The sequence below is a fragment of the Palaemon carinicauda genome, chromosome 39 (genome assembly GCF_036898095.1).
Source record: "Palaemon carinicauda isolate YSFRI2023 chromosome 39, ASM3689809v2, whole genome shotgun sequence".
Lineage (NCBI taxonomy): Eukaryota > Metazoa > Arthropoda > Malacostraca > Decapoda > Palaemonidae > Palaemon > Palaemon carinicauda.
In genome coordinates, this window is record NC_090763.1 from 39,697,232 (window position 1) to 39,722,782 (window position 25,551).

Consider the following 25,551-nt stretch of genomic DNA (forward strand, 5'->3'; position numbering starts at 1 on the left):
GGACACCTACCTTCTCGTTCCTTCTTGTCCTCGTGATGGCACGACTTCCTAGAAGTTGGAGAGTCCTGTTCTGCATGGTGAGAAATCTGCTTGCGTGATGGCAAGCGCTGCTGAGCTAGTGAGTGCTGGTGCGCAGAAGAGCGCTGGCGCGCCAGAGAGTGCTGGAGAGCGCTGAACAGTGCTGGCAAGCCTGTGAGCGTCGATGAACCAGAGAACGCTGGCGAGTTGGAGAGCGCTGGCGAGTTGGAGAGCGCTGGCAAGCAGAAGAGCGCTGGGGAGCAGGAGAGCGCTGGGGAGCAGGAGAGCGCTGGGGAGCAGGAGAGCGCTGGCAAGCAGAAGAGTGCAGCTGGAGGTTTAGCAGGAACCTGGTGCGTTGGCAAACGACGCAATGGTTGAGGAAGCCTTGGTGAAAGCGAAAGAGGATGGTGCGTAGCTAGATGACACGTAGGCGAATGACGCGTGGACACATGGCGAGCAGGCAGGCGCAGAACAGGTGACAAGAACGGAGACGGCAAGTCAGGAGGTCGGCGAGAAGCAGAAGATCACCATGTAGGAAGAGCTGGAACAGGGACGTGCCCTTTAGAAGGGTGAGCATCCACTGTAGGGGATCGCATGCAATCAACAGGAGAGTCCAAGGCTGAAGTCCGAGGATTGGCGGCAGCATCATCAGAAGAAGGTCCAGGAGTAGGCAAAGGTTGAGGGCCAGAAGACAAGAAGAATCCTCTGCGGAGATAGGCAGCGTAGGTGAAGCAGAAGAGCCAAAGAGGCCCCTTTTCACTGATGGAGAGGGCGCACATATAAAGCGAAGAGGAGGGCGAGTCACCCGGGAAGGATGACGCCCTCAGGGGGCCGGTGAATCAGCAAGCTGACCGTTAGCATCAGCATTCCTCCGAAGGGGAGTCTCTATGAGCGAACTCCCATGAGGGGGAGAAACACTCGCAGGAGAGACGGACGAAGGACTTTGCTTCCCCACAGAAGGATGTTCGGCAGGGAGGGAAGCGTAGTCTACAGCAATGACGGAAGTGTCCGAAGGGACAGAAGCGGCGACAGGATGGGCAGCAGACAACACTTTTGACAAAACTATGTCGACGCTAGCAAGAGGATTCAGCTCCGAATACGACGAGAGCTGCACACTAGCATCACAGAGAAGAAGTTACAGCTTCGAAGAAACATTCGTAGGAGAATCCCACTTAGACTTTTTCTTCCGACGGGGGACCACTCCCGACATTCACTACATGTATTACCACTATCACACCGTTGACCTCTGCAGAAGGTACAAAGGGTGTGGGAATCAGTGTCCAAAGCCGACATGAAAGTAGCGCAGGGCAGGCCTTCAAGTCCAGGGTAGGTACGCATGTTCAGCAGAAGTCAACACAAACACACTGAAAAGAAAAAGCAAAAAGCACAAAAAGCAATAATGGCAGTCCAAAAAATGGTGAAGATGAAGAGCGGTAACGACTGTTCACCATTCGAGCCAAAAGCAAAGTGAGCTCAATCACAAGTGTGCGAGTGGGAAGGGTACTGAACTACCCCTTCCCCCCGCTAACTAGTGAGATGGGTAGTTAACCCTCGCTAAATCTTAATGGTTCGTCCTTTCAACTTCGTCGAAAGTAATACCCCTAATAAATAGCGTGGGTTTGTATTCCAGTTACAGAACAAACAAAAATTAATGGCAGTCCAAAATAGGCAAGGAGGAAGAGTGGTAACGACTGGTATCCATCCGAGCCAAAAGCAAAGTGAGCTCAATCACAAGTGTGAGTGGGAGGGTTAGCGAGCTACCCACCCCCTACCACACTAACTAACAGGATAGGTAGTTAATCCTCACTAAATTTTAATGGCTCATCCTTTCAGCTTCGCAGAAAGTAATACCTTTAACAAATAGCGTATGTTTGTATTTCAGGTACGGAACATACTGCTCATAATGGGAGCATCCTTTGGCGGGGAACTAATTAATGTTATTTCCATTCATTTCTATCAGGATACTTGACTCAAGTGTTCCAACATGGTTTTGGAATTAATTATGATTGATCTCCAAAATACAACTGCATATATACAAGTCTGATCTTATTAGAGTTATCATATAAATTACATTCTTAAAATTGGGACATTGTGCTTTATTCCTACCAGTTCCCTTCCCAAATAAAATTATCACTCATCTACATTCTTAAGGGACTATGCAATTTGTGACAGACCAATGGGTGGGGATTCCCCATCTTAAACCATACCACTAATCAACCACCTTGATTTTGCTTTTATCATACAAATTTGTACTACCATCTTGACCACATGTTTGTTGTTACCATTTTGAAAAATCCTTACAGTATTTAGAATCATAAAGAAATACCCGTTATTCTTGTTCAAATTCTACTATCCAAAACCAGGATTGTATGAAGTACTGGTTAAAACTATGCATATGGTTAATGTTTCTCCTGGGGTCACATCTACCAGGACATCTAGGTGTCACAGGGGAGTGGGAGATGGGAGAGAAGAAGAGGAAATAATTGTTTTTTAATTTAAGGTTGGAAAGCCAGTGGCTTTGATAATTTTAGCATGATGACTACCAGATATGATTCACAGAAGCAATATGATTCAACTTACTTATATCATTGGCAAATTGTTCTTCAGATAAAGGAGCCTTCCCATTTAGAGAACGCTGAAGATTACAGTGATGCCAATCAAGACGGTAATGCTCTACTTGTTCTTCGCGCGAGGTGAATGCAGCTTTACAATGGGAGCACTGCATCTCTCCATCACTAACAGGCTGTGATGGAGTAAAACTAGGTAGTCCAATTGCACAAAAATCTGTAAAAAAAAAAAAAAAAAAAAAAAAACTTTCTTTAAATGTGGTCATACATTCAGTCATTTCCTACTCATAAATCAACTTCCACTTTCTATATAGAAAGTCCTCGGGTTACAATGGTTTCAACTTTCAACTTTTCATGGATACAGTGCAGTTTCTATATTAGAATTGAATTACTTTTGTTGTTATAGTTTCATTTCATTATTCCCTATCTATGCCCCTCATGTCTCTTCAGTCCAAGTTATGTTTTAATGTAATAAAGTTTTTATATCATAGATTATGATTTTACTACTGAATAAACAGAAGTGAGTGACTTCAATACTTATGTACAGTACTGCACTGTATTCAGGTGTATCCGACTTATATCAAAACTGAAGTCACAACAATTCATATGAACAGGTTTCTGTTGTAACCCAAGGACTTACAGTACAGTTTATTTCCTAAGTCATATACTCCATTTTTACAGCAGCATTTACATAAGAGTCAACTCAATAGTTGCAATAAGAGTCTGAGAGACAGACTACAATATCTATCCTTGTGATTGAAATAATCTGTTAAAAAAAAGAAAAGTAGTACTGTACAAAACTTGGGGATGAAAATCAAATACTGTACATAGGTCTGCATCTTTACAAAACTACACCAGATTGTAAAATAAAGAGGATTTTCTGATTGACTAAAATTTTGTCTGTTGCATATATGAGGTGCATCAAAAAAGTATCCGACCTTGTCCATAAAGAAAAAATGATATTTTAATTATAAAATAAATTTTTGAATATACTTACCCGGTGAATATATAGCTGCAACTCTGTTGCTCGACAGACAAAAAAACTGTACAAAAAAACTCGCCAGCGATCGCTATACAGGTTGCGGGTGTGCCCATCAGCGCCAACTGTCGGCCAGATACCATACTCCATGTAAACAAAGACTCAATTTTCTTCTCATCCCACTGCGTCTCTATTGGGGAGGAAGGGAGGGTCGTTTAATTTATATATTCACCGGGTAAGTATATTTAAAAATTTATTTTATATTTAAAATATAATTTTTAAATATTTAACTTAGCCGGTGAATATATAGCTGATTCACACCCAGGGTGGTGGGTAGAGACCAGTTAAATATGTTTACATCTTATGAGCTAAGAGTTTTTATTTCATTTTAGAAGTTATCAAAATAACAAAAACAAAATAAATAGGTACCTGGTAAGGAAGTCGACTTAGACGATTACTCTGCCTTATAAGTACGTCTTCCTTACGGAGCCTCGCGATCCTCTTAGGATGCTGACAGACCCCTAGGAGCTGAAGTATCAAGGGCTGCAACCCATACAACAGGACCTCATCAAACCCCTAATCTGGGCGCTCTCAAGAAATGACTTTGACCACCCGCCAAATCAACCAGGATGCGAAAGGCTTCTTAGCCTTCCAGACAACCCATAAAAAACAACATTAAAAACATTTCAAGAGACAGATTAAAAGGATATGGAATTAGGGAATTGTAGTGGTTGAGCCCTCACCCACTACTGCACTCGCTGCTACGAATGGTCCCAGTGTGTAGCAGTTCTCGTAAAGAGACTGGACATCTTTCAAGTAAAATGACGCGAACACTGACTTGCTTCTCCAATAGGTTGCGTCCATTATACTTCGCAGAGATCTATTTTGCTTAAAGGCCACGGAAGTTGCTACAGCTCTAACTTCGTGCGTCTTCACCTTAAGCAAAGTTCGGTCTTCCTCACTCAGATGTGAATGAGCTTCTCGTATTAACAATCTGATAAAGTATGACAAAGCATTCTTTGACATAGGCAAGGATGGTTTCTTAACTGAACACCATAAAGCTTCAGATTGGCCTCGTAAAGGTTTGGTATGCTTTAAATAGAACTTAAGAGCTCTAACAGGGCATAAGACTCTTTCTAGTTCATTGCCTACGATCTCCGATAAGCTGGGAATATCGAAAGATTCAGGCCAAGGCCGAGAAGGCAGCTCATTTTTGGCTAGAAAACCAAGTTGCAGCGAACAAGTGGCTTTTTCCGACGAAAATCCGATGTTCTTGCTGAAGGCATGAATCTCACTGACTCTTTTAGCCGAGGCTAAGCATACCAGGAAAAGAGTCTTAAGAGTGAGATCTTTCAGGGAGGCTGATTGTAACGGCTCAAACCTGTCTGACATGAGGAATCTTAGTACCATGTCTAAATTCCATCCAGGGGTAGCCAAATGACGCTCCTTGGTGGTCTCAAAAGACTTAAGGAGGTCTTGCAGATCTTTATTGTTGGAAAGATCTAAGCCTCTATGCCGGAAGACCGATGCCAACATGCTTCTGTAGCCCTTGATAGTGGGAGCTGAAAGGGATCGTCCTTTTCTCAGGTATAAGAGAAAATCAGCTATTTGAGCTACAGAGGTACTGGTCGAGGATACAGAAACTGACTTGCACCAGTCTCGGAAGACTTCCCACTTCGATTGGTAGACTCTAATGGTAGACGCTCTCCTTGCTCTAGCAATCGCACTGGCTGCCTCCTTCGAAAAGCCTCTAGCTCTCAAGAGTCTTTCGATAGTCTGAAGGCAGTCAGACGAAGAGCGTGGAGGCTTTGGTGTACCTTCTTTACGTGTGGCTGACGTAGAAGGTCTACCCTTAGAGGAAGACTTCTGGGAACGTCTACTAGCCATCGAAGTACCTCGGTGAACCATTCTCTCGCGGGCCAGAGGGGAGCAACTAACGTCAACCTTGTCCCTTCGTGAGAGGCGAACTTCTGCAGTACCTTGTTGACAATCTTGAACGGTGGGAATGCGTAGAGATCCAGATGTGACCAATCTAGGAGGAAGGCATCTATATGTATTGCTGCTGGGTCCGGGACTGGGGAGCAATAGATTGGAAGCCTCTTGGTCAGCGAGGTTGCAAAGAGATCTATGGTTGGTTGGCCCCAAGTGGCCCAAAGTCTCTTGCACACATCCTTGTGGAGGGTCCATTCTGTTGGAATTACTTGCCCTTTCCGACTGAGACAATCTGCTATGACGTTCAAGTTGCCTTGGATGAACCTCGTTACTAGGGAGATGTCTTGACCTTTTGACCAGATGAGCAGGTCCCTTGCGATCTCGTACAACGTCAGTGAGTGGGTACCTCCTTGTTTGGAGATGTACGCCAAGGCCGTGGTGTTGTCTGAGTTTACTTCCACCACTTTGCCTCGAAGGAGATACTCGAAGCTTTTCAAGGCCAGATGTACTGCCAACAGCTCCTTGCAGTTGATATGCATGCTCCTCTGACTCGAGTTCCACAGACCTGAGCATTCCCGACCGTCCAGTGTCGCACCCCAGCCCAAGTCCGAAGCGTCCGAGAAGAGAACGTGGTTGGGAGTCTGAACAGCCAGGGGAAGACCCTCTCTTAGGTTGATATTGTCCTTCCACCAAGTCAGACAAGACTTTATCTTTTCGGAAATGGGGATCGAGACCGCTTCTAGCGTCTTGTCCTTTTTCCAGTGAAAAGCTAGATGGTATTGAAGAGGACGGAGGTGTAGTCTTCCTAGTGACACAAATTGTTCCAGGGATGACAGCGTTCCTACCAGACTCATCCACAGCCTGACTGAGCAGCGTTCCTTCTTCAGCATCTTCTGGATGAATAGCAGGGCTTGATCTATTCTGGGGGCCGACGGAAAAGCCCGAAAAGCTAGACTGTGAATATCCATCCCTAAATACAGAATAGTTTGGGATGGGACCAGCTGCGACTTTTCCAAATTGACTAGGAGTCCCAATTCCTTGGTCAGATCTAGAGTCCACTTGAGATCCTTCAGACAGCGACGACTGGAAGAGGCTCTGAGAAGCCAGTCGTCCAAATAAAGGGAGGCTCGGATGTCCGATAAGTGGAGGAATTTGGCCACATTCCTCATCAGCCTCGTAAACACGAGAGGAGCTGTGCTTAGGCCAAAGCACAGGGCCCGAAACTGGTAGACCACATTTTCGAAGACGAATCTCAGAAAAGGTTGGGAGTCTGAGTGAATGGGGACGTGGAAGTAGGCGTCCCTTAGGTCTAGCGAGACCATCCAGCCTTCCCTTCTGACCGCTGCTAAGACTGACTTTGTGGTCTCCATGGAGAACTTCGTCTTTGTGACAAAGACATTCAGAGCACTGACGTCTAGCACCGGTCTCCACCCTCCTGTCTTCTTTGAAACTAGGAAGAGACGGTTGTAAAATCCCGGTGATCGAAGGTCCGAGACTTTGACCACCGCTCCCTTCTCTAGCAAAAGAGACACTTCCAGTTTCAGGGCTTGTCTCTTTTCTTCCTCTCTGTACCTGGGAGAGAGATTGATGGGAGACGTTGCTAGAGGGGGTTTGCGTACAAAAGGGATTTTGTACCCCTCTCTGAGTAACTTTACAGATTGTGAATCTGCGCCTCTCCTCTCCCAGGCTTGCCAGAAGTTCTTGAGTCTGGCTCCCACTGCTGTCTGAAGTTGCGGGCAGTCAGACTCTGCCCTTGGAGGACTTGGGTCCTTTCCTCTTCCCTCGTTTCCCTTCGGCACGAGCACCTCCTCTGCTGGAGGCTCTGCCACGAAAGGGCGGAATAAAGCAAGACGCTGGAGTGTCTATCCTCGGTCTAGCGGATAATGTAGGCAAAGGGGGAGCTTTGCGAGCTGAGGACGCAACAAGATCGTGGGTGTCCTTCTGAACTAACGAAGCGGCAATTTCCTTTACCAAGACTTCAGGAAACAGGCACTTGGAAAGGGGAGCAAAGAGAAGTTCAGATCTCTGGCATGGTGTAACTCCAGCAGACAGGAATGAACAGAGAGACTCTCGCTTTTTCAGGACTCCGGACGTGAATGAGGCAGCTAGCTCATTGGACCCATCACGGACGGCCTTGTCCATGCAGGACATAATGAGCAAAGAAATATCCTTATCTGTCGAAGAGATTTTCCTGCTCAGGGCTCCTAAGCACCAGTCTAAAAAGTTAAAGACTTCGAAAGCCCTAAAGATCCCTTTAAGAAGGTGGTCCAGGTCCGATGGTGACCAACAAATCTTCGAGCGTCTCATGGCAAGGCGGCGGGGAGAGTCTACAAGACTTGAGAAGTCGCCCTGGGCAGAGGCAGGAACTCCCAAGCCGAGAACTTCTCCCGTGGCATACCAGACGCTCGATTTAGAAGAGAGTTTAGATGGGGGAAAGGCAAATGCTGTCTTCCCTAAACTCTTCTTGGACTCTAACCAGTCTCCTAACAGCCGCAAAGCTCTCTTGGATGAGCGTGAGAGGACGAGTTTAGTAAAGGCAGGTGCGGTAGAAGGCATGCCTAATACAAACTCTGACGGCGGAGAACGAGGAGCCACAGAAATATAATGGTCAGGAAACAACTCTTTGAATACAGCCATGACTTTTCTAAAGTCCAATGATGGTTGAGTTGCCTTGGGCTCGTCCAGTTCTGACTGTTGATCGTCTTGTTGTTCAGCAACATCCTCATCAGATAGTACCTCATCCGAAAACTGATGAGGAAACGGCAACGGAGTGGGCAACGTCTGGTTCGCTGAGTCCGGTCGCACTGGTGCATGCGTGACGGAGCCGGACGCAACGTCATGGAACTGCTGCACAGTCTGTGAACTGTCAACAACCATGGGAGCGCGAGGACGCACAGCGTCCACCCGAGACTGTCTAGACTGTCTGGGTTGTGCAGTCGAAACCACACCGGGTTGCGGAGGTTGACGCACCGCGTCAAAACAAGTCACCTCTGATGGTTGTTGAACGTCCTGAACGTCAACAACCACCTCCGAGCGTCGCTTAACGTCAACGTGCCGCTGGCAACCCACACTGGGTCGCATCGATGGAGGAGCCACCTCAACTGGTAGACGCGAGAAGGTTACCTCAGCGTCAACAGGACGCACAACCGATCGCTTGGAAGGTTGTTGGCCAGAAGGTTCAGCAGCAACCTTCTCCGCATGAAAGTCCTGCATCAAGGACGTAAGCTTGGACTGCATGTCTTGCAGCAAAACCCATTTAGGGTCTACGGGAGCAGGTGCGGCAACAGACGGGGTTAGCGACTGAAGCGGTACCGCTTTGCCTCTCTTAGGCGGTGAGCAGTCATCAGATGACGGCAACGAGTCCGAACTGACCCAGTGGCTACAACCGGGACGTTGGACTTGTCCTGAAGGGACCGACTTACGCTTTAAAGGTCGTGAGACCTTGGTCCAAAGTTTCTTACAAGAAACACCTTCAGACGACAAGGTAAAAACGGGCTCTCTCGTCTTACGTAGGTAGGGGCGATCTTGGGGAGATACGCCTGATACCATGGAGGGAACGTCTGTTCGCTGATCAAGGCCTCTCGAACCCATGCGTCGTACGACATTGCTTCTCCCCTGGGCTTGGGAGCTTGCAAGAGGTCCCGGACTAGGAGGACGACAGGCACGAACAAACGAACCCTCAAGCGCAACACTGTTCACAACACTTTCACTAGGCACTTTATCACTTCCCGCGGCACTTTGGCACTTTAGCTCCTTAACATCCGCCATGAGTTGATTGCGGTCACTTGCAAGGGACTCAACTCTCTCCCCCAGGGCATGGATAGCACGCATCATGTCAGCCATGTATGGTTCCTGAGTGCTAGGAGGGGGGTTAGGAACAACCACTACAGGGGAAGGAATAGGTTGTGGGGCATGAGGAGAGGAAAAATCTATCGACCTAGAAGAACTTCTCCTAATTCTATCTCTCTCTAGCCTGCGTGTGTACTTCTCAAATTCGATAAAATCGAATTCCGAAAGGCCCACGCATTCCTCACACCGATCTTCCAATTGACAGGTTTTACCCCGACAATTGGAACAAACAGTGTGAGGGTCGAGAGAAGCCTTCGGAAGACGCCTAGAACAGTCCCTAGCATTGCATTTTCTAAACTTGGGAACTTGTGAAAGGTCAGCCATTTTGAATTGGTCAAGGGAAAATTCCAAAAAACGATCTAAGTCATCAACAATGAATCCGATACAAAAAAGAGTTCAAGGATTTACTTGAAGAAAAACCCTACACAGCGAAAGCTCAAAACCAGAATATAGTATTTCACCAAAGATGATGGGAAAAACTCCAGGTTTCAACAGCGAGTAAAGTATGTCTTGTCGACACGTCGACAGAGAGAAAATTGAGTCTTTGTTTACATGGAGTATGGTATCTGGCCGACAGTTGGCGCTGATGGGCACACCCGCAACCTGTATAACGATCGCTGGCGAGTTTTTTTGTACAGTTTTTTTGTCTGTCGAGCAACAGAGTTGCAGCTATATATTCACCGGCTAAGTTAAATATTTAAAAAATTGTGTATATTTCACAAATCTTAATCACCTTTACAGTACTCCCTTTGAGAGTGCATACACTTTTCCCAGCGGTACTGCGACTGCTGGTAACATTTCTGGAAAGCCGAAATTGGAATGTTGTAGAGCTCTACCATCATTTTTTTCACAATTTATTCGTTCTACTCAGATGCCTTCCCTACTCATTCTGCCTATTTCATCTAAGCTTACCTGGCCTAAAACAACACTCACTTGTTCGACACCCTCCCTACTTTCCAGGCATGACATCTTGTGACTTTTGGTTGTCCCCTAAAGTGGAAAAAACCCTGAAGGTAAAGTGCTATGAGTCGAAAGAGAAAAGTTTGAGAAAAATTATGGCAGATCTCTACAACATTCCAATTCGGCATGCCAGAGATGTTACCAGCAGTGGCAGCACTGTTGGGAAAAGTATGTGTATTCCCAAAGGAGTATTTTGAAGGTGATTAAATAAAATTTGTGAAAAGTAGACAATTCTTTTCCTTATGAACCAAGGTCAGATACTTTTTGAATGGACCTCATATAGCTTACAGTTGGTGGGGGAAGGGTACAGATCTTTGTACTGCAAAGTTCGTCTTGCTTGGCCTCTAGTCTACAAGTTGCAATGATTCCTATAACTACAAAAGAAACAAAAAGGAAAACTATAATTCCCTTCCAGAAATACACCTGAAGGTACTAATCACCTTTATTTAATGAGTTTACGTGGGTCCTTCAACACTATTTATGGTAATTCTAAAAAAAAATGTGTCAAAGTGGGTTAAGCTAATACACAAAAGTAAAAGTGTATCTAAGCTCAATAAAAATATTAAAAACCCTAATGATTAATATTCACTGTCAAAATTCCAAGGCCAAAAAAGGGAAAATCTATTTCTGGGCGAAGGACCTGTGCCGCCCAGTGAATAAGCTCCATTTAGCACTTATTCTTAGGTAATTTACTGCTAAATATACCAGAGAAAAAATGTAAAGGAGTGCTAGGTTAACTAGCTCGCTCACCTATTGGTGTCGGTATAAAATTGGGCGTATAATCCAGAGGTCCCGCACTATTTAGATTCATCCACGACAGAAACCCCAATAGAGGAGAGCCGTTCAACCTCACTCGGTACTACTAACAATGCATCCGCTCAGAACCCAACTCCTTAGCACCCAAAGTTTGGGGACTCCAAGGGAGAGGAGCTGGGAGGGTTCACTGGGCGGCACAGGTCCTTCGCCCAGAAATAGATTTTTCCTACGTCAAAATCCCTTTTCTGGGCTCGAACCTGTGCCGCCCAGTGAATCTATACAAGAGAAAATGTCACCAAACTTGCAAAATAAAGGAAAAAACATAAGCGTAAGGGAAATACAGGATGCTTTTAATCAGAGATGAGTACCAAAAAACAATTATAAGGGTATCTTAAATATGAACATAAATCCAATAAGGTAGGTATAATAATGCCGTGAGTGATAATATATACAGATACTCAGGAGTATAAAAATTTACAAATATAATAACAGTATTCAGGTGCGAGACCAACGAATACAATAGGGTATAAATGAGGCAGGTAAGAGGGAGAGATAAAGAGACAAGGCATTAACCTGTGAGTTACCTGGGAGTAACTACACTCCCTGCGGCTACTGTAGAAAATTTTAGGGCTTCCAAATGTTTAAGGTAGTGTTTCTTGAACACTGACGGTGATTTCCACCCTGTATACCTGGAAAGGTCTGTAAAATTCATGTGGTGAAAGAAGTTCACCGAGGTAGCAACCGCCCTGATATCATGTGCAAGAGGAAAAGAGTCAGGGTTAGCTTGCTTAATAAAATACAAAATTTGTTGCCTGATCCCTTTAATAGTAATGGTACCGCCTTGTTCTCTAACGAATAGAGGCCCCGAGGAGTTAGAGGAGGTCCGGGATAAATAAGACCTAAGAGTAGTAACAGGGCACAGAGACGGATCTTGCGTGAGGGGAACAATTTTCCAGGAGGACCATCTGTTTTGAGGGTCTTCGTTCTTAGCCAAAAAGAATTTGTTAGGAGAAAGAAGGACCTCTCCCGAAGGCAGGAAGTCAATATGACCCGGGTCTCTCGACAAGGCTGCCAATTCAGAAATTCTTGCCCCGGAAGCCAAGCTCACCAGGAAAAGTGTTTTCCTGAGAAGGGGAATGTAATCACAAGAACTGTTAATGGTATCAGAAGCCAATTTGAGTACGTCATTAAGGAACCAGGTCACCGGGGTAGGACGAGTAACCGGTTTCAGTCTGGCACAAGCTTTCGGAATTGAAGCTAACAAAGAGTCGGTTAAGTCTATGTTAAAACCCACTAGGAAGATCTTTTTCAGAGCCGATTTAATAGTGGTGATAGTATTGGCTGCCAGACCTGATTCTAATAACGATCTAAAGAAAGTGACTGTAAGGTTCAAGTTCATACAGTTCACGTCTGAGTCTATTAAAAATTTTGCCAACTTTTTAACTGCAGAGTCATACTGGCGGATGGTGGAATCCCGTTTATCCGATTCTAGGAACAAGGTGTTTTGAGGATCAATATTGGCACCATGCATAGCCGCAAACTTCATAAAGTCCATAAAGTTAGGGCGCTCTGAATGTTTGAGAAAGAGTACACAACGCGTGTTTGTACTATCTGAGACAGAACCGGATTGGGTATCGGGTGAGGGTATAGTCTCAACTCTCGCAGGAGAGGATACCAGTTGCTCTTGGGCCAGTTGGGTGCGACCAAGGCTACTTGTCCCTTGAAGGATCTCAGTTTGTCTAGAACTTTCAGCAAAAGATTCACCGGGGGAAAGAGATAAATCTTTTCCCAGGTGTCCCAATTCTGTGACATGGCGTCTGTGGCGTAAGCCTGAGGGTCTAGATTGGGAGCCACATATACTCTCAATTTGTGGTTGGATTCCGTGGCGAAGAGGTCCACTTGGAGACCGGGAACCTGAGAGAGAATCCACCGAAATGACTTTAGATCGAGTGACCATTCCGATTCTAGAGGGGAGGTCCGGGACAGGGCGTCTGCCACTACATTCCGGACTCCCGCCAGGTGGACAGCTGAAAGATGCCAACGGTTCAAGGCTGCTAGGGAGAATATGGCTACTAGAACATGGTTCAGAGGCCCTGACTTTGACCCGCCTCTGTTGAGGCAGCGGACCACCACTTCGCTGTCGAGGACCAGACGAAGGTGTTGTTTCTTGGGAAGAGCGAGATGTTTCAGGGTTAGAAGAACTGCCATGGCCTCTAGCACATTGATGTGAAATTGGCGGAACAAGGGAGTCCAAAGACCTTGAACTTTCTTGAGCTGAGAATAGCCGCCCCAACCTGATAAGGATGCGTCCGTGTGAATGATTAATTTCGGAGGCGGAAATCGAAGGGGAACTGACTTTGACAGACTGTTTGCTCTTGTCCAAGGAAGAAGTCTTTCCCGTAGAATGGGAGGAAGGCGGACTTTCCTGTCCCGGAGCTTCCGGTTCGCCCTCGAACGCCAGACACGATTGATATCTTTCAATTTTGCCTTCAGAAGAAGATCCGTCACTGAGGCAAACTGAAGGGACCCCAGAATCCTCTCTTGGAGTCGTCTGGAACTTACTTTGTCTTTGAGAAAGCGTTTGGTGTTCCTTGCAATCTCTAACCTCTTGGGTCTGGGAAGACACAGAGTATGAGATATAAGATCCCATTGCAGGCCGAGCCATTGGAACTTCGATTTTGGAAGAAGACGGGACTTCTTGAAGTTGATCTGGAAGCCTAGAGATTGAAGATAATGGATGACTTTGTGAGTGGCTTTTAGGCAATTTTGGGAGGTGTCTGACCAAATGAGCCAGTCGTCCAGATAGGCTACTACTTGAATCCCTTGATTCCTGAGTTCCTGAACAGCGACTTCTGCTAACTTTGTGAAGATCCTTGGGGCGATGTTGAGCACGAAGGGCATCACCTTGAAGGAGTAACTTTTGTCCCCTAAGCGAAAGCCTAGGTACGGACGGAAGTGTCTCGCTATCGGGACGTGATAATAGGCGTCTGTAAGATCGATAGAGGTGGTGACGGCCCCACGGGGAAGTAAGGTCCGCACCTGCGAGACGGTAAGCATTCGAAACTTGTCGCATTGAATGGACAAGTTGAGAAGGGATAGGTCTAGAATCACTCTTCTCTTGTCCGAATCCTTCTTCGGGACACTGAACAGCCGACCTTGAAACTTCAGGTGTTTCGTTTCTTGTATGGCGTTCTTTTGTAAAAGATCCTGGACAAATTCGACCAGGTCCGGAGTGGAATGTTGACGAAATTTGTTCGGAGGAGGAGGTCCTTGAATCCAACTCCACCCCAGTCCCTTGGAGATGATACTGAACGCCCAGGGACTGAACCTCCATTTGTTGCGGAAGGCATAGAGCCTCCCCCCTACCTGCTGCACCTCAGTATTGGTTTGAGGAGTTGCCTCCACGTCCGCCTCGGAAATTCTTTCCACTGCGAAAGGCTCTTCCCCTGCCTTTGTTCTGGTTAGAACCACGGTGGTAGCCTCTACCTCTACCATAACTCTGGGAAGAGCTACGAGCCTCGTAAGACTGGTTAAAGGCAGGAGAAGTGGAGGAGGCACCAGAAAGCTGGCTCTTAGGGAGCAGAACGGTGACATAGTCATCCGAAGGAGCCTGAGAGGTGGAAGGCTGTGCAGGGACAACAGGAGATGGGGGAAGAGGCCGCCGGAAGTTGGACGAACCACTCTGCTGTTGCCTGAACTGGGTGGAGGTATATGGACGAAGCTTCTTCCTACCCCGGGCTTGATAATTTGCGGGGTCATATTTGCGTTTCGGGGTCAAACCCCAACGGGCTTTAAGGCTCTGATTAACTCTAGTGGCCTCCGCCAAGACTTCCTCTACGAGATCCTCGGGGAAGAGATTTGAACCCCAACAGGAGGACCGGATGAGCTTATTAGGTTCATGCCTAATCGTAGCCTCAGCTAGGACATGCTTGCGACATCTGCGTTTAGCAGTAGCGAAGTCATACAGGTCATAATATAAAGACTGTAATGTAGCCTTGTTGAGAGACTTAAAAATACTCTCCGTATCGTAAGTCAAGGCTATCGACTCCGTGGATGTGGCCAAGTTTAGAGTACGGCCCACACGTAGGCGGGAATCATATTCCTGTTTAATGAGGGATTCCGGGAGACGGGGAAGCCTCTCACTAAACAAAACTGAGGCACAGTCTGCTGCTAGCTTGCCAGAGGTAAAGGTGGTATGGACGTTGTCCCAACACTCAATGCCTGAAGGAAGAAGGAGGGAGATTGGATCCACCTCTCGGATGGGAGGCAAGGGCTTCTCCTCCAGAGCATATTGGAAGGCAAGCTCTGCCACCTTATTGACGCATGGAGTCAAGGTGTTCTTGTCCATTAAGAACATCGTAAAAGAGCTTTTATAAGGAGTCAGCATGGTGTTAGTGCAGCCGATGTCGTTCAAAAATCTGGCCCAAACAGATTGGGCTTGCTCTTTAGGGAAGATGACCGTCTCTTTGGGGACCTTGTCTAACCGAACTAAAGCTTCCTCGGTAAGCCTGGCATAACCATGAAATGGAAATGCCAGACCAGGAGGAAAGAATTCAAAGTCCTCTAGAGGACGAGTGCCAAGGCCCTCCAAAGTCAACATTCCGTCTGAGAACGGGGAATGAAGAGCCATACGCCAAGGGTTGTTCTTGGCAAACGGCGGGAGCTTAGAGGCATCCGGGATGAGAGAGCTTTGGACTCTCTCCGGAGCTCCTTGCTCTAAAGCCCCAAGTCTCTGACCGATGTTAGAGAACATCGTGTCCATCTTAGAATGCATCTCCGAAACCAACTTTGCTTGCATCTCCGACACGATGCGAAGCATGGCTGATTCGGAAAGGCCCGGGCTAGCAGAAGGAGGGGCGGAATGAACTCCCGGGTCGTGAGACTTAGAGGAGGAACCAGAGGCTTTTGATGACAGGTCTGTACCTTGTTTAGAGCTATGGGAAGTCTTGTGGGGCTTGCGAGCTTTGGGTAAGGTTCTTGATGTAGACTTATCCTTAGGGGGGACCGGGTATGATCGTTGAGACGAATCACGGTCCCCAGAAAATCCATGAAAAGAAGAGCGATCAGAAGAAGAAGAAAGAGCGGGGCTGAGGATAGGAATCTCAGCGCCGGAAACACTTGCCTCACTTACCACCCTACCTGTATCCGGCTCGTCTAGTAACATTGGTTCGACGTCCAGGTTCATGGAGGCAACATTATCCTCCAGACCTCCGGGGGCGTCCGATGGATCTTGCTCTGGGTCGATGAGACCCGTTATGGTGGCATCAATGTGGGCAATGATGGGAGCTGCCACATGCCTAGCCACAGCGGCTGAAGACTTAGCGTTGGGGTAAACCATGGAGCAGTAGTCCTCAGATAGGACGTATGGCCGCTTAGACTTCACATTCCGGGCAAAACCACCAACCCACACCTTCAGTGTGGCCCGAGCCGCAGACTTTTGCTCCGGGGATGCCTGAAATAATAGTGGGAATTATAAAAGGGAAGACTCCCAATGGTCCTTCAAGACCATAGAGATCTTACTAATAGTAAAATAAGAAGGCAACATAGCCAACGGGACTCACCGAGTCAGATCCAAGGGTAGTGATGAGGTCGAAGCAAATCACACAGTTATCCGGGTGCCATACCACAACGTCTTCCAGTTGAACCCCACAAGGGGCATGAGATCGGCAGACGGAGTGGCCACAAGGCTGGTGCATAACAGCTGCACAGGCCGGCGTCAGACAATGCACCATCTATAAAAAGAATAGTATATGAGAAACTGTAATTCCCTTAAGTAGGGGCGGGTCCGGAGGACCCGGGCCTAACAAAGGTCTAACACAAGATTAGAGCTTAACTGTAATATTCTTAAGTAGGGGCGGGTCCGGAGGACCCGGGCCTAACATAGATCTAATACAAGACTAGAGCTTAACTGTAATATTCTTAAGAAGGGGCGGGTCCGAAGGACCCGGGCCTAACAAAGGTCTAACACAAGATTAGAGCTTAACTGTAATATTCTTAAGTAGGGGCGGGTCCGGAGGACCCGGGCCTAACATAGATCTAATACAAGACTAGAGCTTAACTGTAATATTCTTAAGTAGGGGCGGGTCCGAAGGACCCGGGCCTAACAAAGGTCTAACACAAGATTAGAGCTTAACTGTAATATTCTTAAGCAGGGGCGGGTCCGGAGGACCCGGGCCTAACATAGATCTAATACAAGATTAGAGCTTAACTGTAATATTCTTAAGTAGGGGCGAGTCCGGAGGACCCGGGCCAAACATAGGTCTAACACAAGATTAGAGCTTAACTGTAATATTCTTAAGTAGGAGCGGGTCCGGAGGACCCGGGCCTAAACATAAGTCTAACTTAAACTAAAGTATAGCAATCCATTCCGGTCGAGCCGGGAGCATAAAAAAGGATGCAATAACAAAGAATTAAGACACATGGTGTCTGATTTCCTGGGGCGGGGTAGGCCCCGGGCCGGGAAATAAAAGTATATCCAAAACCAATTCATATAGGGACTCCGGGGTAGTGATCTGTCATATAATCATCCTATATAATCATAGGAAATGTTATAAAATAATAGGGGGGGCGGAACTGTAGCTAAGAACCGCCAACGGAACCCAGAGGGTTTCATATAACATAAACCAGTGTGATAAGTGAATATAAAATAGGGTGCACCGGGATCCAACTCTGTTGACCGGTGGCCAACCAGACTAGACAGAGCCGAACCCGCCGGGACACCCGGAGGACAAAGTCCATAAACACTGATTTACCCCCTCTACAAGGAGGGAAGGCAACGGTCCCCTAGGGGAGAGGGGGAGAGAAGCCTAGCCACCCACCTAGCGAGAGGGGGAGCATGGGGGAGGATCACGTGATACGAGGCAGCAGGGCTACCAACTGACGATCCCCAACCAGACAGATCAAACGGAGTAATGGCACAAATATTCATTATAATAATAATAGCGTTAAAAATTATATAAATAAACATATAGAAATTTTTTGGGCAAGGCATGCAACATAATAATTAAATCACAAAAGACACACATGATGGCTTAAAAATAACATTGCCGCCTAGCAACGAAGGTCGGCAGCCATAACGATACGTAAATGATATCGGCCCTAAAATTGAACCACGAGGATTCTAAACGCTAAATAATGAATATTCACAATAACAAATAATATTTAATAATACACATAGTAACACCGCGAGTGAAACTAAAAGCTCTCAAAAACAGGAGTACCAACTGTAGTGAAATCAAGCAAGATCGATATGAACGAAGAGAATAAACTCCTATAATATAAATATTAAACGATCTAGGTTGCTCAAAACACAGTAAAACCAAGCTTGGTACTTAACTTAGACGGTGTCTCCTGGGAAACCGACGAAGAAGCCATAATCCAATTGAAAATAATCCAAAACGAGAGCACAACAAAAATGCGGGTTACTGCACAAGGCGTGCTAAAAGGAGTTGGGTTCTGAGCGGATGCATTGTTAGTAGTACCGAGTGAGGTTGAACGGCTCTCCTCTATTGGGGTTTCTGTCGTGGATGAATCTAAATAGTGCGGGACCTCTGGATTATACGCCCAATTTTATACCGACACCAATAGGTGAGCGAGCTAGTTAACCTAGCACTCCTTTACATTTTTTCTCTGGTATATTTAGCAGTAAATTACCTAAGAATAAGTGCTAAATGGAGCTTATTCACTGGGCAGCACAGGTTCGAGCCCAGAAACACAGATTTAGACTTTCAAGCACAGAGACAATGTACCTTTGCATATGTTTATATTTTTAAATTTCTGGATAACACAATCATTTGACACTGTATAAGTCCTGGCCATAACAAAACATCGTGAATGCTTTTATATAAGTTACTGGGCTTGACAGTTATGGTTGGATTGAAGGGAGTTTTATGTTCCATTGACATAGGTTCATGGCAAACCAATGCTTTGTTAGTCTAAGCACCTATTAAATCAGAGGTCTGCCTACAACTGACCAAGGCATTGGTTGTGTAAAGAATTCTTGGTTTCCTTGGTCTTGCTTTTTTCCGTTCTCCCCGGTGAACGCGATGCCCTGCGTTTGCGGGGAGGAGAACAAGGCAAAAGCGAACGATGGGGAAAAGACTTACGTCTTTCTAGAGGGAGCTCGGAAGCTTGAGGAAGAGAAGGCTTAGAAAACTTCTTTTCCAGCAAACGGCACCATTCATTAGAGTGGTGTTGTTCTGGCAAACGTTGGCAACGATCGGGGGTGGTTTCTGGAGTTGCTGTACTGTGACAGCAAGGTCACGCATAGCTATCTGTCAGCGAGCTGCTGATGGAGACTGTCGGTCGTTTGACGTTCGTCTAGACGATCGGCGAGTTGGTGAACGAAGACTAGCGCAAGGCTCTTATCATTTCCCTTCGGCTCTTGGAGACCGGTGAGTCATTGGTGAACAACGAGAAGGTGACCGGCGAGTAGCCGAAGATTGCTGGCGAGCTGCTGGCGATCTGCGAGTTAGAGATCAGAGGTCGGCGGATCAGAGATCGGCGTGTGGGTGATCGGCATGCTGACAATCGGTAACCCTTAGGAGAGCGGTAAACCTCTGGAGAGGATCGCGAATGAACCACCGTCGGCGAACAACGAGCAACAGCCTGAAGACAAGTCGGTGATGGAAGATCGACCGGATAGCTGGAACCAGCTGGCAAGGCACAAACCGGAGTTCAATGACGAGCAGATAACGAGGAGTGATGGTTTGTCGAGCGCCGTGAGGCTGGCAAAGGACGAGACCGCGGACAGTCCGTAGGTAGGGCGAAGGTTGGGGGCCAGGAGGGGTATTAAGTGCCAAAAGTAACCCTCGCGCATTACCCCAGTCATCGATAGAGAGTACTGAATTAAGTTCCCATTAGGAAATCTGCGGTAAAATGATATTTTCAATTTAAAATAAATTTTTTAATATACTTACCCGGTGAATATATATATAGCTTACGTCTCCGCAGTCGACAGATTCCAAAAACTCGCGAGCGATCACCATGAAGGTTGTCGGGTGTGCCCACCAGCGCCGACTATCGGCCAGATACCGCGTATACTTCTCAACCAAACCAGTTCTTCTCAGTCCGTAGGGTCTCTATCAGGGAGGAAGGGAGGGCCTTTAATTATATATATTCACCGGGTAAGTATATTCAAAAATTTATTTCAAATTGAATATATCATTTTTAAATATTAAACTTAGCCGGTAAATATATATATAGCTGATTCACACCCATGGTGGTGGGTAGAGACCAGTATTAAAACAATAAAGGCATATATGCTCAAGAGTTTTTGACAAATATTAAAAAAACAAACTTAAGTATAGGTACCTGATAAGGAAGCTGACTCTGATGAATACTCTGACTCATTAGTTCGCTATCCTTATGAAGCCCAGCGATCCTCTCAGGATGCTGAAAGACTTCTAAGAGCTGTTATAATCAGGGTGAACACCCCTACAACAGGACCTCATCAATACCCTTAATCTGGGCGCTCTCAAGAAACAATATTTTGACCACCCGCCAAATCAAAAGATTGCGAAAGACTTCTTAGTCTCCCGTACAACCCAAAACAAGATTAAAAATTTCAAGAGAAGATTAAAAGGATATTGGGATTAAGGGAATGTAGTGGTAGAACCTTCACCCACTACTGCACTTGCTGCTACGAATGGTCCCAACGTGTAGCAGTCCTCATAAAGAGTCTGGACATCTTTCAAGTAATATGAAGCGAACACCTACTTGCTTCTCCAAAAGGTCGCGTCCATAATACTTCTAAGGGATCTATTTTGTTTAAATGCTACTGAAGTTGCTACCGCTCTAACTTCATGAGCCTTAACTTTAAGCAAATTATGATCCTTCTCACTTAAATGAGTGTGTGCCTCTGTAATCAATAGTCTAATAAAATAAGACAACGCATTCTTCGACATAGGCAAAGAGAGCTTTTAACGGAGCACCATAAGGCCTCTGAAAAAACCTCACAGCAGTTTAGTTCTAGATAAATAAAACTAAGAGCTCTAACGGGGCACAGCACTCTTTCAACTTCATTCCCAACAATCTCAGAAAGACTGGGAAGTTCAAATGATTTAGGCCATGGACGAGCGGAAGTTCATTTTTGGCCAAAAAAACCAAGCTGAAGAGAGCATACTGCTTAATTAGCGGAGAAGCCGATATTCTTGCTAAAAGCATGTATCTCACTAACCCTTTTCGCAGAAGCCAAGCTCACCAAGAAAAGTGTCTTGAGGGTAAGATCCTTCAGGGAGGCCGAACTTAACGGTTCAAACCTGTCTGACATAAGGAACTGCAGGACCACGTCCAAGTTCCAAGCAGGAGAAGAAATATGACGCTCCTTGGAAGTCTCGAAAGACTTAAGAAGGTCTTGAAGATCTTTGTTATTAGATAGATCCAAATTTCTATGCCTGAAAACAGAAGCTACCATGCTTCTGTAGCCTTTAATGGTAGATGCAGAAAGGGAGCTACCATTTCTCAGATAAAGCAGAAAATGTGCAATCTGCGCTACAGAGGTACTGGAAGAGGAAATAGAGGAGGACTTGCACCAGTCTCTAAATACCTCCCACTTAGATAGATAAATCCTGATGGTAGAGGATCTTCTAGCCCTCGCGATCGCTCTAGCTGCCTCCTTCGAAAACCCTCAAGCTCTAGAGAGTCTTTCGATAGTCTGAAGGCAGGTAGACGAAGCGCGGGGAGGCTTTGATGAAATCTCTTTACGTGAGGCTGACGCAGGAGATCCATCCACAACGATAGACTTCTTGGAATGTCTACTAGCCATAGAAGTACCTCTGTGAACCACTCAGCCGCGGGCCAGAGGGGAGCAACCAACGTCAACCTGGTCCCTTCGTGAGAGGCGAACTTCTGAAGAACCTTGTCTAGGATCTTGAATGGTGGGAAGGCATAGATGTCTAGGCGAGACCAGTCCAGCAGGAAAGCGTCTATGTGGGCTGCCTCTGGATCTGGAACTGGAGAGCAGTAAGTCGAGAGCCTCTTTGTCAGTGAAGTCGCAAAAAGATCTATGGTGGGTAGACCCCATGTCATCCATAGCTTCTCGCACACAGTCTTGTGCAACGTCCACTCCATGGAGATGACTTGTCCTCTTCTGCTGAGGCAGTCCGCTAAGACATTCATTTCTCCTTGCACAAATCTCGTCAAAAGAGAGATGTTACTTGCCTTAAATGGAGTTCCTTCTGATCCGTGGACCAAAGACCCGAGCATTCCAGACTGTCCAGTGGCGCTCCCTAACCCAAATCCGATGCATCTGAATACAACACATGGTTTGGGTTCTTGATCGCAAGAGAAAGACCTTCTCGAAGTCTGATGTTGCTGTCCCACCAAGTCAGACATGTCTAGACTGAGTTGGAGATTGGGATAGAGATACTCTCTAAGCCCTTCTCCTTGTTCCAATGGTTTAGGTGAAATTGGAGAGGGCAAAGGTTGAGTCTCCCCAGAGAGATAAACTGCTCCAGCGATGAAAGAGTTCCCACGAGGCTTGTTCAAACTCTTACAGAGCAACTGTTTTTCTCTTGCAAGTGACGGACTTTTAACAGAGCTTGTTCCATTCTTGTGGGAGACGAAAAGGCCCGAAAAATTCGACACTGTATCTCCATCCCCAAATAAAGAATAGTCTGGGATGGAGTACTGTAAGTTACGACTTCTCTACGTTCACTATCAGACCTAGCTCCTTGGTTAGGTCTAATGTCCATTTGAGGTCCTGCAGACAGAGATTTAATGACAACGCCCTGATTAGCCAGTCGTCAAAATAAAGGGAGGCTCTGATCCCTGAAAAATGTAGAAAGCTTGCTACATTTTGCATGCACCTTGTAAAAACAAGAGGAGCAGGACTGAGGCCGAAGCACAGTGCTCGAAATTGGTACACTACTTTCCCATCCACAAACCTCAGATATTGTTGAAAGTTTGGATGAATCGGGATGTGGAAGTATGCATCTTGAAGGTCGAGAGAGACCATCCAGTTGCCTTCCCTTACTGCTGCCAAGACAGATTTGGTAGTCTTCATCGTGAACTTTGTCTTGACAATGAACACATTGAGTGCACTTACATCTTAAGTACTCCTGCAGTGAACGTGGCTGCCAGTTCATTGGAACCATCCCTTATAGCCTTGTTCATGCATGACATAATTCGTACAGCAATACATTGTCAGCTGGAGAGACCTTCTTACTTAAGGCTCCCAGGGACCAATCCAAAAAAAAAATACTTCAAACGCTCGAAAAACTCCTTTCAGGAGATGGTCTAGCTCTGAAGAAGACCATAAAATCTTGGAGCGTCTCATGGCTAGACGACAAGGAGAGTCCACTAGGCTTAAGATGTCTCCCTGGGTAGAGGCAGGCACTCCCAAGCCGAGAACCTCTCCTGCGTCATACCAGACGCTCGAGCGAGAAGCTAATTAAGAAGGAGGAAAAGCAAAAGCAGACCCTCCCAAACTTCTTCTGGACTCCAACCAGTCTCCCAGCATAAGCATTACTCTCCTGGAAGAACAAGAGAGAACTGACTTCGTATATGCAGGAGTCGAAGAAAGTCATGCCAAGAGTAAACTCAGACGGCGGAGAACGTGGAGCAGCCGTTACAAAAACGAGTAGGACAAAACTTCCCCAAAGAAAATCATAATTTTAAAAACAATGGATTGTTGGACAACCCTAGGTTACTCCTCTTCTGAATGGATCCCCAAAGGTACATTAGTTGAAAGGGGGTCATCAACCTCTTCAGAAGGCACATCATCTGACAAATCCAAAGTCTTGCGAGAAGGAGACTTATATTCAGAATGACATGAAGGAAAAGCCTGAAAGGCTACATCAACTTGTATATGAACAGCAGTTAAAGTAGGAGGGTCGATGTCACGTTGTGACTGCAGAGAATGTTATTCTACTACACGTCGTGACAGAAGTGACTGACGTTCAAACGTCACGTAGTAACAGCGGTGACTGCTGTTCGATGCTATATCGCGACTACGGTGACCGACCCTCGACGTCACGTCGCATCTACGGCGTCCACCGCTCAACGTCACGTCGCGTCTGCGGCGTCTGCAGCTCAACGTCACGCTGCGACTGCGGCGGCTGACGTTCAAATGTCACGCAGCAACAGCAGTGACTGCTGCTCGATGCTATATCGTGACTACGGTGACTGACGCTCGACGTCACGTCGTGTCTACGTTGTCTACCGCTCAACGTCACGTCGTGTCTGCGGTGTCTGCAGCTCAACGTCACGCTGTGACTGCGGTGGCTGACGTTCAAAGTCTCGGAGGAACTGCAATGACTGCTGATCAAAGTTATGACTCGACTTAACTGACTGTCGATCAAAGTTACATTGAGATTTATGCTCCGCATCTCGTTTAACAGCAAAGCTGAGACTAGGAATAACGTCAGTGTGACGTAACAAAGCTCGTTTAGAAGGTTGAAGACCTGAATCACGTATCCCAGAACCGTGACGTACAAAAGCAAAGAATCCTTTCGCACAGGAATAGGATCGTAAGCTTTCATTAAAGAAGAAAGCTTTAGAGCATATCTTGTAAAACACTTAACTTCGGATCAACCGCACTCTGAATAGATCATGACGTCGGAAACGTCTGTACATGAACGTCATCGCTATGAATGGGACTCTCATGATGACTACAGCTAGGACGTTGAACTTGTTCTGAAGGAACTAATTAACGTTTCAACCGTCTCAAAACCTTACGCCAAGGTTTTTAAAGAGACGAATCATCGGAAGACGAGGAGAACTTTCTCTCTCCTGTCTTATGACAAGGACGTGCTTGAAGAGCAACGTCTGATACCTTTGAGGGAACGTCTGTTCGTTGGTTTACACCTCTCACTCTCTTAGGTCCTACGACATTCCTTCTCCCTGGTGCAGGGGAGCCTGAAAGAGGTCTCGGACTAGGCAAGTGACAAGCACGAACAAACAAACCTTCCGCAACACAGAACATGTTTTTCGCACTTTCTTCACTGACATTGCATTTTTTAATAATTTCACATAAGACATGAATAAAGCTGATTTCTACCTGAAGCACGCAATTCTTCCTTAAATCAAAAGGTAGGATTGCGAAAAATGTTGTATAATGTAAGCTCATTAGTACAAAATGGAACACATACATATATATAGAATAAAACGGAAATATATAAAGTTAAAAAGATCGGTGACTTGGGAGGAGACTAAAACTAAATCACTTAAGGACAACGTTTTCAATCTCTCACCGTACAGTGCCTTGGGATGAGAATAAAAACTAGAACGTTATATCCTCTCTCTCTCTCTCTCTCTCTCTCTCTCTCTCTCTCTCTCTCTCTCTCTCTCTCTCTCTCTCTCTCTCTCTCTCCCCGTACAGAGACTTGGGACGAGAGTAAATATCTGTGAGAATAAAGATTTGGATCGTTCTCTCTCTCTCTCTCTCTCGCTCTCTTGCTACTCACAAGAGAAAAGCTCACTCACTCTTCGTCAATAAAAGGTTATTTAACTAAAGGAAAAAACTAAAAGGACTAAGAAATTGAAAATTAA

General features: G+C 46.1%; 1 protein-coding gene across 2 annotated transcripts in view; it reads right to left on the minus strand.

Moving 5' to 3' along the window:
- The window catches only part of LOC137631137 (tRNA endonuclease ANKZF1-like), a 406,209-nt gene that overhangs the window by 280,564 nt on the left and 100,094 nt on the right, over positions 1-25,551 (minus strand). For both annotated transcript variants that reach the window (XM_068362804.1, XM_068362805.1), the window contains exon 4: positions 2,599-2,802. In XM_068362804.1, the coding sequence (XP_068218905.1) occupies positions 2,599-2,802 (204 nt within the window). The remainder of the gene's footprint in view (positions 1-2,598; positions 2,803-25,551) is intronic.